The 16,523-nt window shown below is 46.7% G+C and overlaps 1 protein-coding gene across 1 annotated transcript in view; it reads left to right on the forward strand.

The window, feature by feature from the left end:
* The first annotated feature begins 4,830 nt into the window (after positions 1-4,830).
* Positions 4,831-16,523, forward strand: part of LOC122376014 (glycine receptor subunit alpha-4-like) — a 29,904-nt gene continuing 18,211 nt past the window's right edge. The window contains exons 1-2 of the mRNA XM_043355655.1: positions 4,831-4,969; positions 10,308-10,408. Coding sequence (XP_043211590.1) covers positions 4,863-4,969; positions 10,308-10,408 — 208 coding nt within the window. The 5' untranslated portion in view covers positions 4,831-4,862. The remainder of the gene's footprint in view (positions 4,970-10,307; positions 10,409-16,523) is intronic.

Consider the following 16,523-nt stretch of genomic DNA (forward strand, 5'->3'; position numbering starts at 1 on the left):
GCAGTGTGGATGTGGGTGCTCAAACAATATGGGACTGTTTCGGAAATCAATGTCCATATTTATTTAATAGGTACTCATGGAACTAAGCTTTTATGCTGCTGAGATTTGTCGCTTTATCAATGCATATGCACAACGCACATACCCTGACTAATGACTATTTCCTTGTTCATGTCCCATTTCTCCAAATCATCACCATCCACCAGCAAATTGGAACATAAGCGGCAGCCGACAGCGCACATCGCTTCGCTATCCTCTGACGCAGGTCTGCCCACGTGTCTGAACAGCAGGTCCAGCCCACTCTTCAGAGGAATCATTTCGGACGAACCCCCGTTTCAACAGCGGACTTTACCGTAGATCGTTATGGTGCTCTGAAATTCATTTGTGTGGATATGTTTGATTGGTTTAGCGGATGCTAATAGACATTCAGGCATCAGTGATGGAACCCATTTCAATATATGGCATATCGAGCAATGAATCTAATGAAGGTCGAGGGTACTCGGGCCTGCTCAATTTCCTTTTGCTTTATGTGGAAATGGAATGCGGCAAATCGAAGCTTTGACAGTCAATGAGTGAATTTCAGTCCAGGGCCCTGGTTTACCGGTGATAGCAGCACGCTGCTATCACACGTGTCAAATTGGGTTTCCATGGAAACATCAACAAACCATGCCGGCGTCAATCTGTGTGACGTCATCAAATATTGCTGCTAACATCTTTACGGCTGTGCGAATGTATCAAACGCATTCAACGAGACAGCAACTCTGTTCCAAACGTATGTAGCTATGAAAAAGCTCACGGATTAAACGAAACGTCATTAGTGTGACGTCATCACATTAAGTCAGCTCGCACAATTTGATAGTAGCGTGCTGCTATCACCGGTGAAACAGGGCCCAGAATTCGTGGAAACGCACAAGCTTCACCCAAAAGAAGTTCTAGCTTTTCACCTAAACGCTCCAGTCGCCGGCTGACCTAGGGATTGCGACCTTGACATCATGTGCAATTATGACCTTATAGAGAGCAGCTTGATGCTTCTTTTCACAAACATGGGCACAGTTTCCAACCGAACGAAATATGGCATCTATCTGAAGTACGGCATCTATACCTACTGCAAAGGCCGCGCACGCTCATTTTGTAATAACACGATAGAATTGGCTGACGGGATTGAACACAACGCACTTTGTGTTCACTGTTCAGTGTCAGGTGAATGAGAATCTCTCAATCTGAGTATCAGTTAGATCTTTGTCAAGCCTTTCTTCGTTTTGGATAAACACTCTGCATAAATAATTATTAGTTACATCGAATATATAATCGAAGCATGCCGCGTAGAAGCAGTTACTGTTTTAAATGTTCAGTGTTCACTTCGCGTCTTCTATGTTGAAATTGTGCACCTTGCTGGGTCTTCAGCAAATATTAGATCAGAAGCGCAGTATCGATTACACGCCAGTCTGCTAGCGACCCTTCACCATTGCGTTCAGAGGCGACGTTTTTCTCGAGGCCTTCACAAGGTCGCTATTTTTGTGTGAGCTGTCGTAGGCTTTCAGCAGTCTGTCTCCGACGACTGCAACTCCTACTAAGGCTCCATTTTGTCAATGCCAATCTCTCGAGTGGGTGTTTTCCTAGCCGACCCTGAGTACGGCGAAAATCTGTGGTACAAAAGTGTATAAAAAATGATTAAACGCGTGAGAAATGTGTTATTTCATTTCGACAACATTTTTCATACCCACAAAACAGAAGCTATTTTCAAAGCTATATTTCAAAGCTATTTGCAAAGCTATTTTCACCAAATGTTCTAAACAACTCGGCGATATAAAAAAACGAGGCTGACGATATCTTTCGACGTAAGATCTTCCGACGGCCTACTCGGTTAGGGCACCTGACGTGCCATACGCGTAATGTCTTTTACCTATATCTTGAAAAATAAAATTGGACTTTACCTACTATAAGCCCAGGTGGTATTTTCCATTTGACTTGCTACTACACACAGAAAAATATTAACACCGTTAGCGGTGTAATTGCACAGTACATATCTGAGCACTTGCGGAAAGTTAATTTAGTCCCTTCCCCGCTTAAATTACTCGCGCTTCTAAATGAACACCAGGAAGAAGGTAATAGAACACTGTTAGGAGGGTTGGGTGTTTTGCTACATGTAGTAAAACACCCAACCCTCCTAACAGTGTTCTATTACCTTCTTCCTGGTGTTCATTTAGAAGCGCGAGTAATTTAAGCGGGGAAGGGACTAAATTAACCCGCGCCCCGTAGGGCTACCGGCGGACCCTACCACCCGTAGGGGGGGGGGGGGGCCGTTTCGGCCCCCCCTAAGATCTCGGAAATTTACCGGCCGATTTTCAAAATTCAAACGGCGTTTGATAGCCCTACCCGGGAACTACCTTGTGACCAAATTTCATTGACCTAGGTCAAACCGATGACGTCACAGGTCAGGTCAAAGGTCAGATTTTCACCGTTCACAGGCAATTCAAGAAATGTGCTGTGAAATCGAGTAAATTGGTAATTTATTGAAAACCATCGATGGTATATTGTTCGTCAAACACATACTTTGCTATCTGAGGTCACTGATACCAGGTCAGGTCACAGCGAGGTCAGGTCACCGGGGGTCACAATATGAATGTGTCGTGTGATACATGTTTTATGGTCCATTTTACATGACAAATGCGATTATGTGGGTTAGGCAGCCTTTGGGGCCAGCCTAGGTCACGTTTTGGTGAAGGTCAGGTCAAGGTCAGGTCAAATTAGGTCAAATTTCAAAGTTGATATTTTTGCATAAAATGGGTATTCATTCGATGCAGCTCGTCACGGGGAGTCTAATGGTGGTCTTTGTTTTGCTCTACGGGTTCTAGAATTGCCAAAAATTGAGTTTGAAAATTTGACGTCATCATTTTTGAACAGTTTTTTCGCTATAACTTGGCCAAAAAACGAGGTATCGATCTGAAATTTGGTATGTAGATAGAAGACGGTAGGTACTATCACATATATTCCGGTTTTTTCGAAACTCAAAAAACTTTTTGGATTTTTTGTCTAATATATCCAAAAAAATGCTTTTTTGATTTTTGGGGATCAAAACTCAAAAATTTCAAAAATCCGAGATAGCAGTTTTGTAGCCCTGTCAATTCTACACCTTTTATGTCTTGATTATTTTTCTGTATCTTCAAAGCTGTAGGCCTGACAGGTCTTCTCGCGAAGGTCTTTTTTCGGTCGAAAATGATAGAACATGACGTCACTCTGACGTCATTTGTGGCCAACCTATCACAGCCTCTGGAAAAAATTTTGGTCACAATGTGTAAAATTGATGCCCAGAGGGGTCCTGAAAGTTTAGTGGCGATATCTCCAGCCGTTTAGGAGATATCGACCGAAAAGGACAGGGGGGGGGCCGTTTCGGCCCCCCCCCCTACGGGGCGCGGGTTAACTTTCCTCAAGTGCTCAGATATGTACTGTGCAATTACACCGCTAACGGTGTCAATATTTTTCTGTGTGTACATGGGTTGCTGATTATATCAGCCATAGATTGGACAGCTGTTTAGCGTCTTCCTCTTCAAATGAAACATGCGATCTTGGCATCTGTATTGACGCAAGCAAACATGCGAAAGAAACCAATGGCCAAACTTTCAATAGGATGCGCATAATATCCGGCCAGTGTCGATCCCCAAACAAATGTCGCAGAAATGGGACAATTTCCTAACTGCACTGTTCAGCGCTCGTCGCCATCCGGTCGCTGAGCGCGGCACTCTCAGGAGAGCCAACAGTCACCGTGGCTCTGACAGCCGCTCGCTATAAGCCCCAGTCTCAGCACGCATCGGCAGGCACCGATAAGACCACCCCTGAGACACCCAGGTGCGTCGCGGTGGGCTTATCGGGGCTCCGCCGCCGCTTCGGCCCCAAGAAAGGTCGCTCGGCTGGGCAGGGTTGGCGCTATGATGGCGTAGAAGCTGCTCAGTGATCAGCTGTATCAGTTGACTTCAGCTCATGTAACTTTTTAGATGAAGTAGTTATCTTTAGTAATATGCAAAGAAATGTCCTTCACCAAGCTATGAATCGATATCTTGCTGTAAATCAAACACCTTGGTATGCATGGCCGATGTGCGGCAAACATTTCCGTTGAATTATCGTGTCATCGGGCAGACCGTGGCACTGCACGCCGGGCCCAGCTGGGGATGCGGCCCAGCTGGGCGTGTTTTCTATTCGCCTCCTCCTCTGTGAGGCCCAGCCGGTCCCAGGTGGCTCTCCCCGGGTGCGGCTAGATCCGAAGGGAAATCGGCCCGGCTGGGCGCAGCCGCCGACCGCACCGAGACGGCAGCGGAGACCGGCCGTGCATGGAGCGACCAACGCACCCAGAGCCAGACGATTGATTGGAGCAGGGTCATCGTTTTTTTTTTCTTCTTCAGACTCGTGTTTACCTTGGTTGAGCTGATAATGTAGTTGACGAAAAACGGCATGGTTACACGGCGATAAGTGCGATAAATACGCCAGGTGAGTTTGCTTGACAAATAAGTCAAATGTGCTTACTGCATATACGTTACAAAATGCATTTTTGTTGGGGATTCAGTTAATCGAAGATATGTACCTGCCTTTTTACCACACATTTGCATTACACTTTGATCATAGTCACTGCTCAGCAGTCAGCACATCCCTTGTCGTATGTTTGCTATATCCGGATCCCGTGTCTCCTGTGTAGGTATAACACTCCCCCCAGCCGATAGCATCGTATGACCATTAACCCCTCTCCTTTCTTACAACAAGACATCGTATGACCATAAATCATTTCCTTTCTTGCAACAAGACATGGTATGACCATTACCATCTCCTCCCTGCGGCAGGACATGGTGGCCGCGCGGGCGACGGCTCCTCTGCTGATGCTGGCGATGATGCCGGTGGCCGTCGTGCCCGAGGTCCTGTTGGCCCTCTCCCCGGCGGCCACTGCCGAACAAGGTGCAGAAGATGACGCCTCGCCGGGACTCAGGTAACTGTGATAGGATGGTAACTCCCCAGGACTCATATACGAGTAAACAGGATGACATCAAAGCCCAGGTGATGAGTGGAGGGTAAATTAGCTCTCAGGGACCTCGGTGTTGACGAGAAAATGGTGTCTCCCCGGAACACATCATGTGAACTGCGGTAATTCCCTCTCATCCTCGTGACCTCGTATTCTCGACTAAAGTTCAAACCGTTATTGCTGCTGTCGACACATGTCACCGTGAGACTATCACAAGTTGAGTATGCCCAATTTCACCCCGCGTCACCACCTGTATCGACAACGCCTCACACTTCCCTTTGCCCTGTTGGCACCATTAGAAGGCCACACAGGTAGGTACTGTGCAGGCAGTATGCTTAATCCGTCGTTCAATAAGTAAGGTAAAATCACACGTATTTCAGTCCACATTTAATGCAACGACACAAAACTAGCAACATATCTTCATTGAAATATCGTCTACAAATTGGCTATAAGCATTTGTTAGCAGGTCTCTTCGGGACAGCCTCCCAGGCCTTCGGAACTGGCACCTACATCTAATCACCGTTCAGGCGCACGCGCTTATCCCAGCACTCCACCCGGCGTTGAAATCCTGCTTGGAAAACTCCTTATTGCTATTCCAAAGCCATGTCTTGATTATTTTATCGATTGCCTGATCAGTTAAGATTCCGGTTATCCAAACAGGTTCAAGTGGGACGGCGCCAGACCACGGCTGTACTTCAGCTTTCCTGTATGTACTGCTAAAGCAAAGCCGATCCCACACTGATGTCTTGCTGGGCGTCCTTCTGTTGTTCAGTGAGCTCACCTCGTGATGACCTTGTAAATATCAAGCATATCTGATGATGCCTAGAACTGTTCCGACCTAACACTTCACCCTGTTAATGAAAGCAGTCACGCAGATGCTCCGGGTCTCCATAATCAGCTCCCCGACTTTACAGATTGTGCCAAGTCCAGAGAGGCCTGCGGGCAAAAGTCTACCCTGTCCCGTCCCTGCTCTAGAACTTTGTCTCTTACGCTGCTGTGTTCTTGTTGAAATCGTACCAACTGTTCACCAGCAAGCATTGCTAATGGCAATAGCGTCATCAGGGTCAACTCACTCATTTTGAGGTGAATTTTGGCTCGCGTGACAAACTTTTGATTAGAAGTGTTATTGTCTGCTTTCTACGTGTTTCGAGCGGCGTCTCGTTTTAAGCGCCATAGCGCTTCTACGCCAATCGTAATGTTTCGACAAGTGTAAATATGGATGCTCAAATAAATCATCTCTCATCTCATCTCATCTCATCAAACCGGGTATTTTTAGAACGGAACTCTGCTGCATCAATGTTTTCACATCGACCGTGTTCGGACAATGAGCCAAACTCCCAAAAACAGTTTCGAAGTTTGTGTAGAAAATTGTTAAAAGATTCAGATGGCATATTTTATTTTGCTTGAATTCCTCATATAAATGAACTATGGTACATTTTACCTTACCTTTTGAACGACCTAGTACAAGGACGGTCCCTGAGCGATGGCCTCAGTTATAGTGTCTCGACCGACGCTCGCGGGGCCATCGTTCATCCACTTTCCGGCCATCATTCAGCACGCCCCCTCGCCTGTTCCTTCGACGGGCTGTGCCATTGGCCGCCGATGATATCATAGGGCGGGTACACAGATGACGTCACAGCTCGCAACCTTGACTTCTACATAGATGTCAATTGACATAATCGGTACATCGTCTTTTGGGACGTCCGACGTTGGTAACATTTTACTTTGTTTAAATTTAACATTTTACTTTGTTTAACCCTCGCATGTGTAGGGGGGGGGGGTCGGATGGACCCCCCCCATGGTTTTTCGCGAATAACTCGCGTAAAAAGCGGCCGATCGCGACGAAACTTTCAGTACCCTCGCATTGATCAATTTGACACCTACCCTGAAAATTTCATGACCCTGACCCAAATGACCTTTGACCTGTGACCTCTTTTCCGAGACCATGTTTGGCCGGAATCGCGATTTCGCGTATGTCGGCTCGCACTAGCCGCGTGTTTGCAAGCTTTTCGTGGTTTCAAACGTTCAAACATGTGATTTGATGTTACTCCCGTGTGTGTCAAGGTCACCTGAAGGTCAGGTCAGGTCATTGACCTTTGGTGACCTCGGGTGACCTCGGGTCACTTTTTCGAGTTTTACATGTTTCTAGGCTAGTTTTTGGAGCTGAATTTGAATTTAGCAACCATTTGAACATTTACGAAGTAGTTTTGGTGACTTCGTAACATGTTACGAAGCTGTCAGAGGCGGTTGACACGTACTACGAATACCCGTCACGACGCCTACTGGTTGACCTGACCTGACCTGACCAGACCTGGTCTAAATGCTTCAAGACATCATCTGTGATCAAAACTAGCACGATATTCGTGATCAGCACCCCGAAAAACCCCTTAGCAGCCACACTTTACGACTTTCTAACAGGTCCCGATTTTCCCGACTTTGGGTCATTGACCTGACCTGGAAGGTCAACCAATGACCTAGGACCTTAAAATTGGGTATCATCGGCTTCCTCTCGTCACGGGCAACACGCTCGTTTTTTCCGCGAAGCTCTAGCTCGATCAGGGGCCAAACGGCAAGGGGGGGGGGGGTCCAACCGACCCCCCCCCCCTACACATTAGAAGCTGGCAAACGCCGCACACATGCGAGGGTTAAATTACCGTTCGGTCAGAAACATTGTAATTGAATTGATCATACAGTAAAAATGGCATTTATCGCTAAATGTTATCGAAATCATAGTGCCAATCATTAGCACACCGGTTTGATGCTTTTTTCTATAAAAAAAAACATTAAAATAAAACTTTATTACAATATGTTCCTAGTTACATCCTCGTCTTTCTGTTTTACTTGTAGGTTATTCAATTTTCATTTCTAGCTGAAACGCCATCTCCCGTCGTTCCTCGTGTTATCTCGCAATAGCACTGCCATTTCTGGACGTGAGAACAACGAACAGCAACATTAAGAACAGTACGTCTGCAATTTCGTGCAATCTAGCGTCCACGAGTAGCTGCTGTGTCCCGCTGCCGGCCAGGTAATCAGACTGAAGTGAGCAACAGGCCGGATACAGGAGACACCGTTAAGCCCACGTCCCGGGTCATAAATGATCTCTTAGAGCTTATCGTGACTGAGATGAGCTGTCGAGACAGTCAAACGTTTATTGGAATAGCCAGAAACCTGGGAGAGAACGAGGGCGAAATTAAGGAACGGTATATAGAATGTCCAGCAGCGTCACTCAGCCAAACCGAGCAAACGCGCATAATTATACGCCATGTTACATTGATTGCTGCTAACTATGTAGTCTTAACCCTCGCATGTGTAGGGGGGGGGGGGGGTCGGATGGACCCCCCCATGGTTTTTCGCGAATAACTCGCGTAAAAAGCGGCCGATCGCGACGAAACTTTCAGTACCCTCGCATTGATCAATTTTACACCTACCCTGAAAATTTCATGACCCTGACCCAAATGACCTTTGACCTGTGACCTCTTTTCCGAGACCATGTTTGGCCGGAATCGCGATTTCGCGTATGTCGGCTCGCACTAGCCGCGTGGTTGCAAGCTTTTCGTGGTTTCAAACGTTCAAACATGTGATTTGATGTTACTCCCGTGTGTGTCAAGGTCACCTGAAGGTCAGGTCAGGTCATTGACCTTTGGTGACCTCGGGTGACCTCGGGTCACTTTTTCGAGTTTTACATGTTTCTAGGCTAGTTTTTGGAGCTGAATTCGAATTTAGCAACCATTTGAACATTTACGAAGTAGTTTTGGTGACTTCGTAACATGTTACGAAGCTGTCAGAGGCGGTTGACACGTACTACGAATACCCGTCACGACGCCTACTGGTTGACCTGACCTGACCTGACCCGACCTGGTCTAAATGCTTCAAGACATCATCTGTGATCAAAACTAACACGATATTCGTGATCAGCACCCAGAAAAACCCCTTAGCAGCCACACTTTACGACTTTCTAACAGGTCCCGATTTTCCCGACTTTGGGTCATTGACCTGACCTGGAAGGTCAACCAATGACCTAGGACCTTAAAATTGGGTATCATCGGCTTCCTCTCGTCACGGGCAACACGCTCGTTTTTCCGCGAAGCTCTAGCTCGATCAGGGGCCAAACGGCAAGGGGGGGGTCCAACCGACCCCCCCCCCCTACACATTAGAAGCTGGCAAACGCCGCACACATGCGAGGGATAATCTTCCATGCGAGCTCATCCGCTTTTCTTCTATGCTAGTTTAAATATTTCTGTTATTCACGTTAATGCATTTTTCCTCCGGGCCAATTAATACCCTGCCTTGAGTGACCTTGACAGATAATATCAGACGCTAGCTACAAAAATATTCACAATTGCTTTTTCGTTTGATGCCATTTCTGGATCATTTCCTATTTCAAGGAGCATACAATACTCTCATTTGAACATCTGAAATGTAGAACATGAACACAAACCGTTATGATGATCAGCAAAAAATTGCAACCAGAGCAACTTAGGCCTTAACCTTTCGCTAAAGTAATATTGGCAGCCATAAGCTGGAGTGAGCTATCCACTCAGAGTGTTGAGTTAGTTATTTACATATATCAAATTATCCACACTCCTTACAAATAAAACGCTTTTAGAAGATTCTAACTGCATGGAGCCTGTGACGGCATAGTCACCCCACTGATTTAGCAGCCGCGGGCCGCACCCAGGCTGACTACTCCCCACAGCACCCATAAATATCTGCCATTGACATCAACCTTTTGCTGCCCGACACTGCTTTAATTTCCAATGGGTCTGATCTCAGATCCGAGCCAGATGACGCGGCGGTGAACGCAGACAAAGGGGTAGGTACTCAGAACGGAGCCGACCTTTTGAGCCGAACTAAAATCAACCACCGACCGAACAGAACGATATAACCCGCTTCCAATCGGTGCTTGTTAGACAAGTTCTTTCCATTGCCCATTCAGTTGATAGCTCGGGATCGTGTTTTGACTTGTGATAGGCTTCGCCAATGCACCTGCCACCTATACCTAGATATTGACACCCGCTAGCTTGCAGTGCGAATTATCAATGATATACGGTCTTGTGTTTGTCTATGATGCACTCGAATGTTGGTAAACACTGCGTCCTCAAAGTTCACAATAGGTACTGACCAATGTCTTTGAATGTCTTACAGTGCACTCTATTTGCTGTTCACAGCACCTCTGACGATTATGCTATGCGTACAGATATGCTATCAGAATTGCAAAAATAGCCGTTGATCATTGCGTCATATGATCAACGGTTATTGGACGGCAACATGGACTGTTTCTGACATTTTCACAATGCTGTTTCAGTCGACCAAAAGGAATGGATTCCCTGGGTCCACTGGAGTTCAGCGATATCTTCCCAGGCAACAAGTATCTCTACGACAAAATGAGGCCTCCGAAATATAAAGGTATGTACTTGAAGAACAAATCTTGGTATTAGCCTGCGCCCCACTGGGGGGGGGGGGGGGCTATTCATAGCCCCACTCTCGTTTTTCTGCAATAACTTCTAAACCGCTTGACGTATCGACGCGAAACTTCCCGCACCGTTGGCTGTATCAATTTGACACGTTGTGTGAAACTATTAACTTCGTAGCTACCATAGGTCGACCGGAAATGACGTCATAGTGACTTTATGTTCGCCCAATTTCGACGCAAAACATTGAACTACGGCAGTTGCTCTCAAGTGCTCAGTTTTTGAGCTAGATTGTCTTTGTATGAGACGACACAGAATACACTGTGCTATCAAACTGCTATCTCGGAGTTGGAAAATATTGATCATTTTGAAGACATATTCATTAAATTTCAAAATTTATATTTTTATCATCCATAAGAGGTCTATGTATCATCTTAACCCTCGCCCATGTAGGGGGGGTTGGTGCAAGGCAACCCCCCCCCCCCTGAGGTTTTTCGGAAATAGTGCAAGGCGCCAAATTTTGGATACCTTATGGGGCAAACCTTGCGCATCTTTTGATAAAAAAAAATTGACCAGGTCATGTCAGGTCACGGAGTTATGACGTCACAAAGGGAACAGCCTCCGGCCGGATTTTCACAAACTGAGTGCCAACGCCAGAGGTTTCCTGCCGGTGGTACGGACATCGGTTGATGGATCGTGATGAAACTTCCCATGCATGTTGGGGCAAGTATTGGCTATCATATGGTATAAGAAACTTGACCGGGTCAGGTCAGGTCACGGAGCTATGACGTCACAAGAGGAACAGCGTCCGGTACTATTTTTGAAAAGCGCCCGAACCACTATTTTGCTAATTCTTGTCACCTCAATGGGAATATGCAGCAATATTAGCTTCTATAGGGAGCAAATGGACCTCCCAAATCCAAAAATACAATCAGATTTCAAAAATTAAAATTTTGATTTTTCGAATTTCTGCCGCCGACTGTGACCTTGCCGACTTCCGGCGCTCCCAACGCGCCATTTTTAGAGCTAGGGAAACGAAATACATACCAAACGATAGAGAATTGATCAAGGAACACGATAGTGAAGGTTTCAAGTCGATATCTCCTACCGTTTTGCCGCAATCGCCGCGGAAATTTGAAAAAAGTCTATTTTTCCGAAAATTTGACCTTTGACCGGTCAAAAGTAGGTCAAATGTTGACCTAGGACCAAAAAATATACCACCAATCGCGAGATCTCGGCGAGAGCAATCCGTTGGTCTTTTCCGCTAAGCTCTACGACGCTCCGTTTTCAAACGCCAAGGGGGGGGGTCGCACCAACCCCCCCCCCCTGCATGGGCGAAGGTGGCAGATCGCCGTTTACGGGCGAGGGTTAAAAAAAAAACGGATTATAGATATGTGAAAGAACACATGCCCACGATATACTCTAGCAAGTTGTAGCCAGAAATCTTCAAAAATAGTCAAGTTATACGCATTACTTAGCACATATTTCACTATTGTGAAGTTTTCAAATCGACTTTTCAGTATGTATATGACATGGTACACAAAGATATGAATAGCAGCTTCATGTTCCGGGCCTCAAACTTCATCAGATAGACACAGTTTGTTGTTGAAAAATGTTAACTTTAAAATTTGACCTTTTGGTGATCGTGATTTGACGTGTCTTGCCTTGCAGTATTACGGTGTCTGATACGGTTTTTGCTGACTTGCCTTGTTGCCTCTGGAGGCTCGAATATCTGATCAAGCCTTCAAAGGGGGGGGGGGGTGGCGGATTGAGGCGCGACATTGGGGCGGCCAGCGAGTTGACCGTGCTGCCATATGCTATGCTTGTCTGGCGAGGGTTGGTGGTCGTTCGATACCTCTATTGCCGCCTAGTGAACATAAGTAGGGTAAGGTGCCTAATTAGCGACCCTTTCCGATTTGCGACCTACCTCCCTACAGAAAAACTGGCAGGAGAAAACTGGGTAAAAACATCGTCAAAAGGTCAGCCATACTTTGGTTATCAAATTGAATTATTTTCCGGTAGTCGATGTTTCTGGTGGGACGTTTCAGGTGAGTTTAAATAAAAATGACGAGTTTCTTATCCAAAATGTGTGTGTTTGGGCCCTCTCTGATGAAAAGCGATGCACATTAGGATGATGCACCTTTTTTATTCTGAATCGACATTCCTTTTTCAATTGATTGCCGTTTTCCCATAGTGAATCGCTCAACTGTGCACAGCATGGCGGTTAAAAATGTGTCGCAACTCATATTTCCTATTTGCGCCTGACATGGTCGCAAATAGCTCAAGAAGGGAAAGAAAGGGGAAAAGAGAGAAATGAAAATGAGGTGTTGCTGAAGCTTGCAATGTGTGGCAGGGGATGCCAAATGTCGTCACCGACTGCAGGGTTGCCGAATTCAGCGCGGACCTCGAATATCATACAAGATAGCCCGCAAAATTTGGCTTTCCACCTTCTTTTCGCCTTCGGTGCATCACGTGATCAGTTTTTACTTACGTAAATGTGTTGGATAAACGTGCATGTTCGAGTGATTGGGTGCTTTGCGTATAGGTTACCTTTTTGAGATCATATTTCATCTTTTCAGGCGTCGCATTTTTTTGCCATTTTTAATATGGGGAAACCCATAGACTTATTAGCGACCCTCCCCGGTCGCTAATCGGGAAGAGTTCCCTATTAGCGTTTTTTGCAATGGTTTGCCAAAATGCTCTCTACAAATAAGTTAGTGAATATTTGGGCAGAAAATGACTATATTTTAATAGAAAAATGAACGATCTCTCCGAAAATCAAGCCAGTAATACAGTGGCACCCACAGAGCGTGAGCAATGACGGTTCAAATTAAGGGGGTCGCTAATTAGGCACCTTACCCTAGGTATTTCTTTCGTGCCCAGTTTTTCTACGGAGTTTGGGCTGCCACCTTTCTTTGGTAGCGTGGCGCGGCGATTTTGTGTGTAATAAGACGTTTCTGGTGCCATGTGGTGGAAAGGGTGGAAAGTTCCAGTTGTATTGGCGGAAAGTTCCATTTGGTCACTGGCGGTCCCAGGGGGGGGGGGGGCCACGGGGGCCATGGCCCCCCCTTTGGTGCTGAAAGGTGGGGCCATACTATCTTTTGGCCCCACCTTTCAGATCGAACAAAAGTCCTAGAAAAGCTTTTCGTATGTTTCATTTTCTTTCTTGCGCCATCAAAGGACGTAAATTTCACTCATGAGTGGGCTCAGTTTCGCATTCTGTCAATTTGGCGGTCAGCGTCTCTGGCACCGGTTCACGAGTATGGCCGGATCTTATATGAAATATCAGCGTGGGTTTACTTGAGGCTCTCGTAGGCCCAGCAAAGTCTGGCATGAGACCCTCTTCGGCAGTGGTGGGTGGGCCCTGCTAAAGGAGATTGGCGTAAGACCTCATGGGTTGGTGCTGTGTACCTCAGAAGCCCGGTGGTGACGCCGCATGCCGGCTTGGTTTCTTAAGGATTAGCGTGGGAACTCCGGGGCCTGCATAGAGTTTGCATGAGCTAGTATGTAATCTCAGTGGCATATGTGTGTAATGTGTACACAGTGGCGGTCGCGGGGGGGGGGGGGGCATCAGGGCCATGCCCCCCCAAAGGTCAATAAAGGGGGCCATCATATCATTTGCCCCCCCCCCCTCAAACAACCAATGGGCCCCCACATAGGTGTATGGGGCCCTGGCAATTATTCGATCGTCACGAGGCTAAAAAAAAACACGGCCCAGCTATTAATATAGCTCCCACACCGGTCTTTGAGCGTCCTACACTGACCTCTGAGGGAACTTCAGTGGCGGTCAAGCGCCCACGTTGGCCGCTAAGAGCCTACATCAACCTCTGAGACCCCACATCTGGCCTATGAGGGCCCCTAACCGGCCTCAGGGGTCCCAACCGGCGTCTGAGGGTCTCACACCGGTCTCTGGTGGCCTTATTTCTGTCTGTGGTGTCCCAAGACGAACCTTTAGGTGCCAATCAGGGCCCCGCACTGGCTGCTGAAGACCCGACGCCGGCCTCTAAGGGTCTGCATTGGCCTCTGAGGAGGGCCCATCTTGGCCTTTGAGGGCCCTCTGCTGGCCTCTGGGGTCCAACGACGGCTCATGCCGGTCTTTTAGGGCCCCACGCTGACCTCTGAGGGCCCATGTTGGCCTGTAATGACTCACATTAGCCTCTGAGAGCCCAACTCGGTCACTGATTGTCTCAAACTACTGGCCTTTGTAGTTTGCAGGCCCTGTACTGGTCTCTGAGGGCCCTAAACTGGCCTCTACGTGAAAAGATACATGGGTGGGTTTCTGAAGATCAGAGGGCTCACGCAGTCTCCGGCACAGCCTTACGTTGGTCCTGATCGAAATTACTTTACGTCCTGATGGTCCGGCTCAGATTCCCTCATATTTCGACGTCGGGACCCCATGAGCCGGTGTGGGTCCTGGGGCTGGCAGAGACTGATGAAGTCCTTAGGGCTCAGGGCCAGTCTTTTTAGCAGTAAGACTAGGCAGGTTGAGTGAGCCCCAATAGAGCCGTTGCGAAGCCCCGCAGGAGTCGCGCGCGGCCCTCAGATGCCAATTTTGAAAGCTCGGAACCTGTGGGGGGTCTCCAGAGGTCGGTGTACCTACTCTCTCCCGCCGCCACACAACTAGGTATGTTACCTATATGGGTAGGTAAATGTCATAGTCTGAAAATGCTCTCTGGGTTTCACATGCTTGTTCAAAGCAAGAGGTATCTGTACTTTTCCGAATTGTTTTATAGTGGTAAGGTCATGAATCCGCGTGCCTGACCTTCCAGTATACCTATGCTACACCGATCCGTCGTCATGGTGCAGTGGGCCGACCGGTGGAAACACCGTGGGACGGGAAATGGAACTGGTGATTTTGCCTTAAATTGAGCTTAAAGATTTCACGCAAGAATCAGATGGATGAAGCATAAGTAATGCCAACTGCGCGGCACCTCGTGGACGTAAAAAATTAGCCGATCACCCCCCCCCCCCCCTCCCGGTGACGGATAAATGTTATGTCACGCGAGTGTGACTTTGGCCCCCCCTTTTGCTAGCGGCTGCGACCGCCAGTGCATTTGGTCTTGTTTTTTAGTTAGCTCGTCTTGTGGAGGCAGCGAGTTTGGTTGCCGAGTTTGTGGTCTGCGCTGACTGAGTTCAGGATTCTTCGTTATTCGTATTTCGTTGCACCATTGCTGGCATTTCCTTCTGCCTTTGCAACTCAGTTTGCTAGCCGCTCTGCTAGAGTTTTCCTGTAGGCCTTTCTTTGCTGGCCTTTTCTTTTCAGGTTCTTTCATTGGAGTCTGAGCTTGACCCTTCCTATGGCCCATTGGGCTAACGCTGAGTGTTTGCCTAGTTGTGTGTTGGTGAGTGTTAGCTTTTTTGTCGTGTTTGTCGTTTCATTGACCAAATTTGTATTTTTACACTGATTCTCACCTTAACCCGCGCCCCACTGGGGAGGGGGGTATTCATAGCCCCCCTCCCGTTTTTCTGCAATAAGTTCTAAACCGCTTGACGAATCGCCGCCAAACTTTCAGTACCTTCGACTGCCTCAATTTGACACCTTGTGTCAAAATTTGAACTCCGATTCTATAATAGGTCGGCCGAAAATGACGTCAGAGGGACGTCATGTTCGGCCGATTTCGACGCAAAACATTGAACCACGGGAATCGCTCTCAAGAGCTCAGTTTTTTTAGCTAGATTCAATGTTTTTGCATAAGAGGACTCAAAATGGACTGCGCTATCAAAATGCTATCTCGAATTTTCAAAATTTGGAAATTTTGAAAATTATATCGATTAAAATTTTAAATTTGTATTTTTATATTTTTTCATTTTTTTTTACTTAAACGAAATATATATGATAGAACACATGCTTATGACTTACTCTAGCAAGTTTTAGCCAGATATCTTCAAAAATGGCCAAGTTATGCGCATTATAGCAAACATTTCACAATTTTAAATTTTTTTCAAATTTGTTTTCTGTACGAATTTGACATCGTACACCAATATGAATAGCACCATCGTGTTCCTGAACTCAAACTGCATCCGATAGACATATTGTTCTTGAAAAAAGAATCAATTTTGAAATTTCACCTTTTTTGACCTGAAAGTGACCTGACCTCAATTATATTCAG

Source organism: Amphibalanus amphitrite, unplaced genomic scaffold (genome assembly GCF_019059575.1).
Source record: "Amphibalanus amphitrite isolate SeventyFive unplaced genomic scaffold, NRLGWU_Aamphi_draft 001985F_arrow, whole genome shotgun sequence".
Taxonomy (NCBI): Eukaryota; Metazoa; Arthropoda; class Thecostraca; order Balanomorpha; family Balanidae; genus Amphibalanus; species Amphibalanus amphitrite.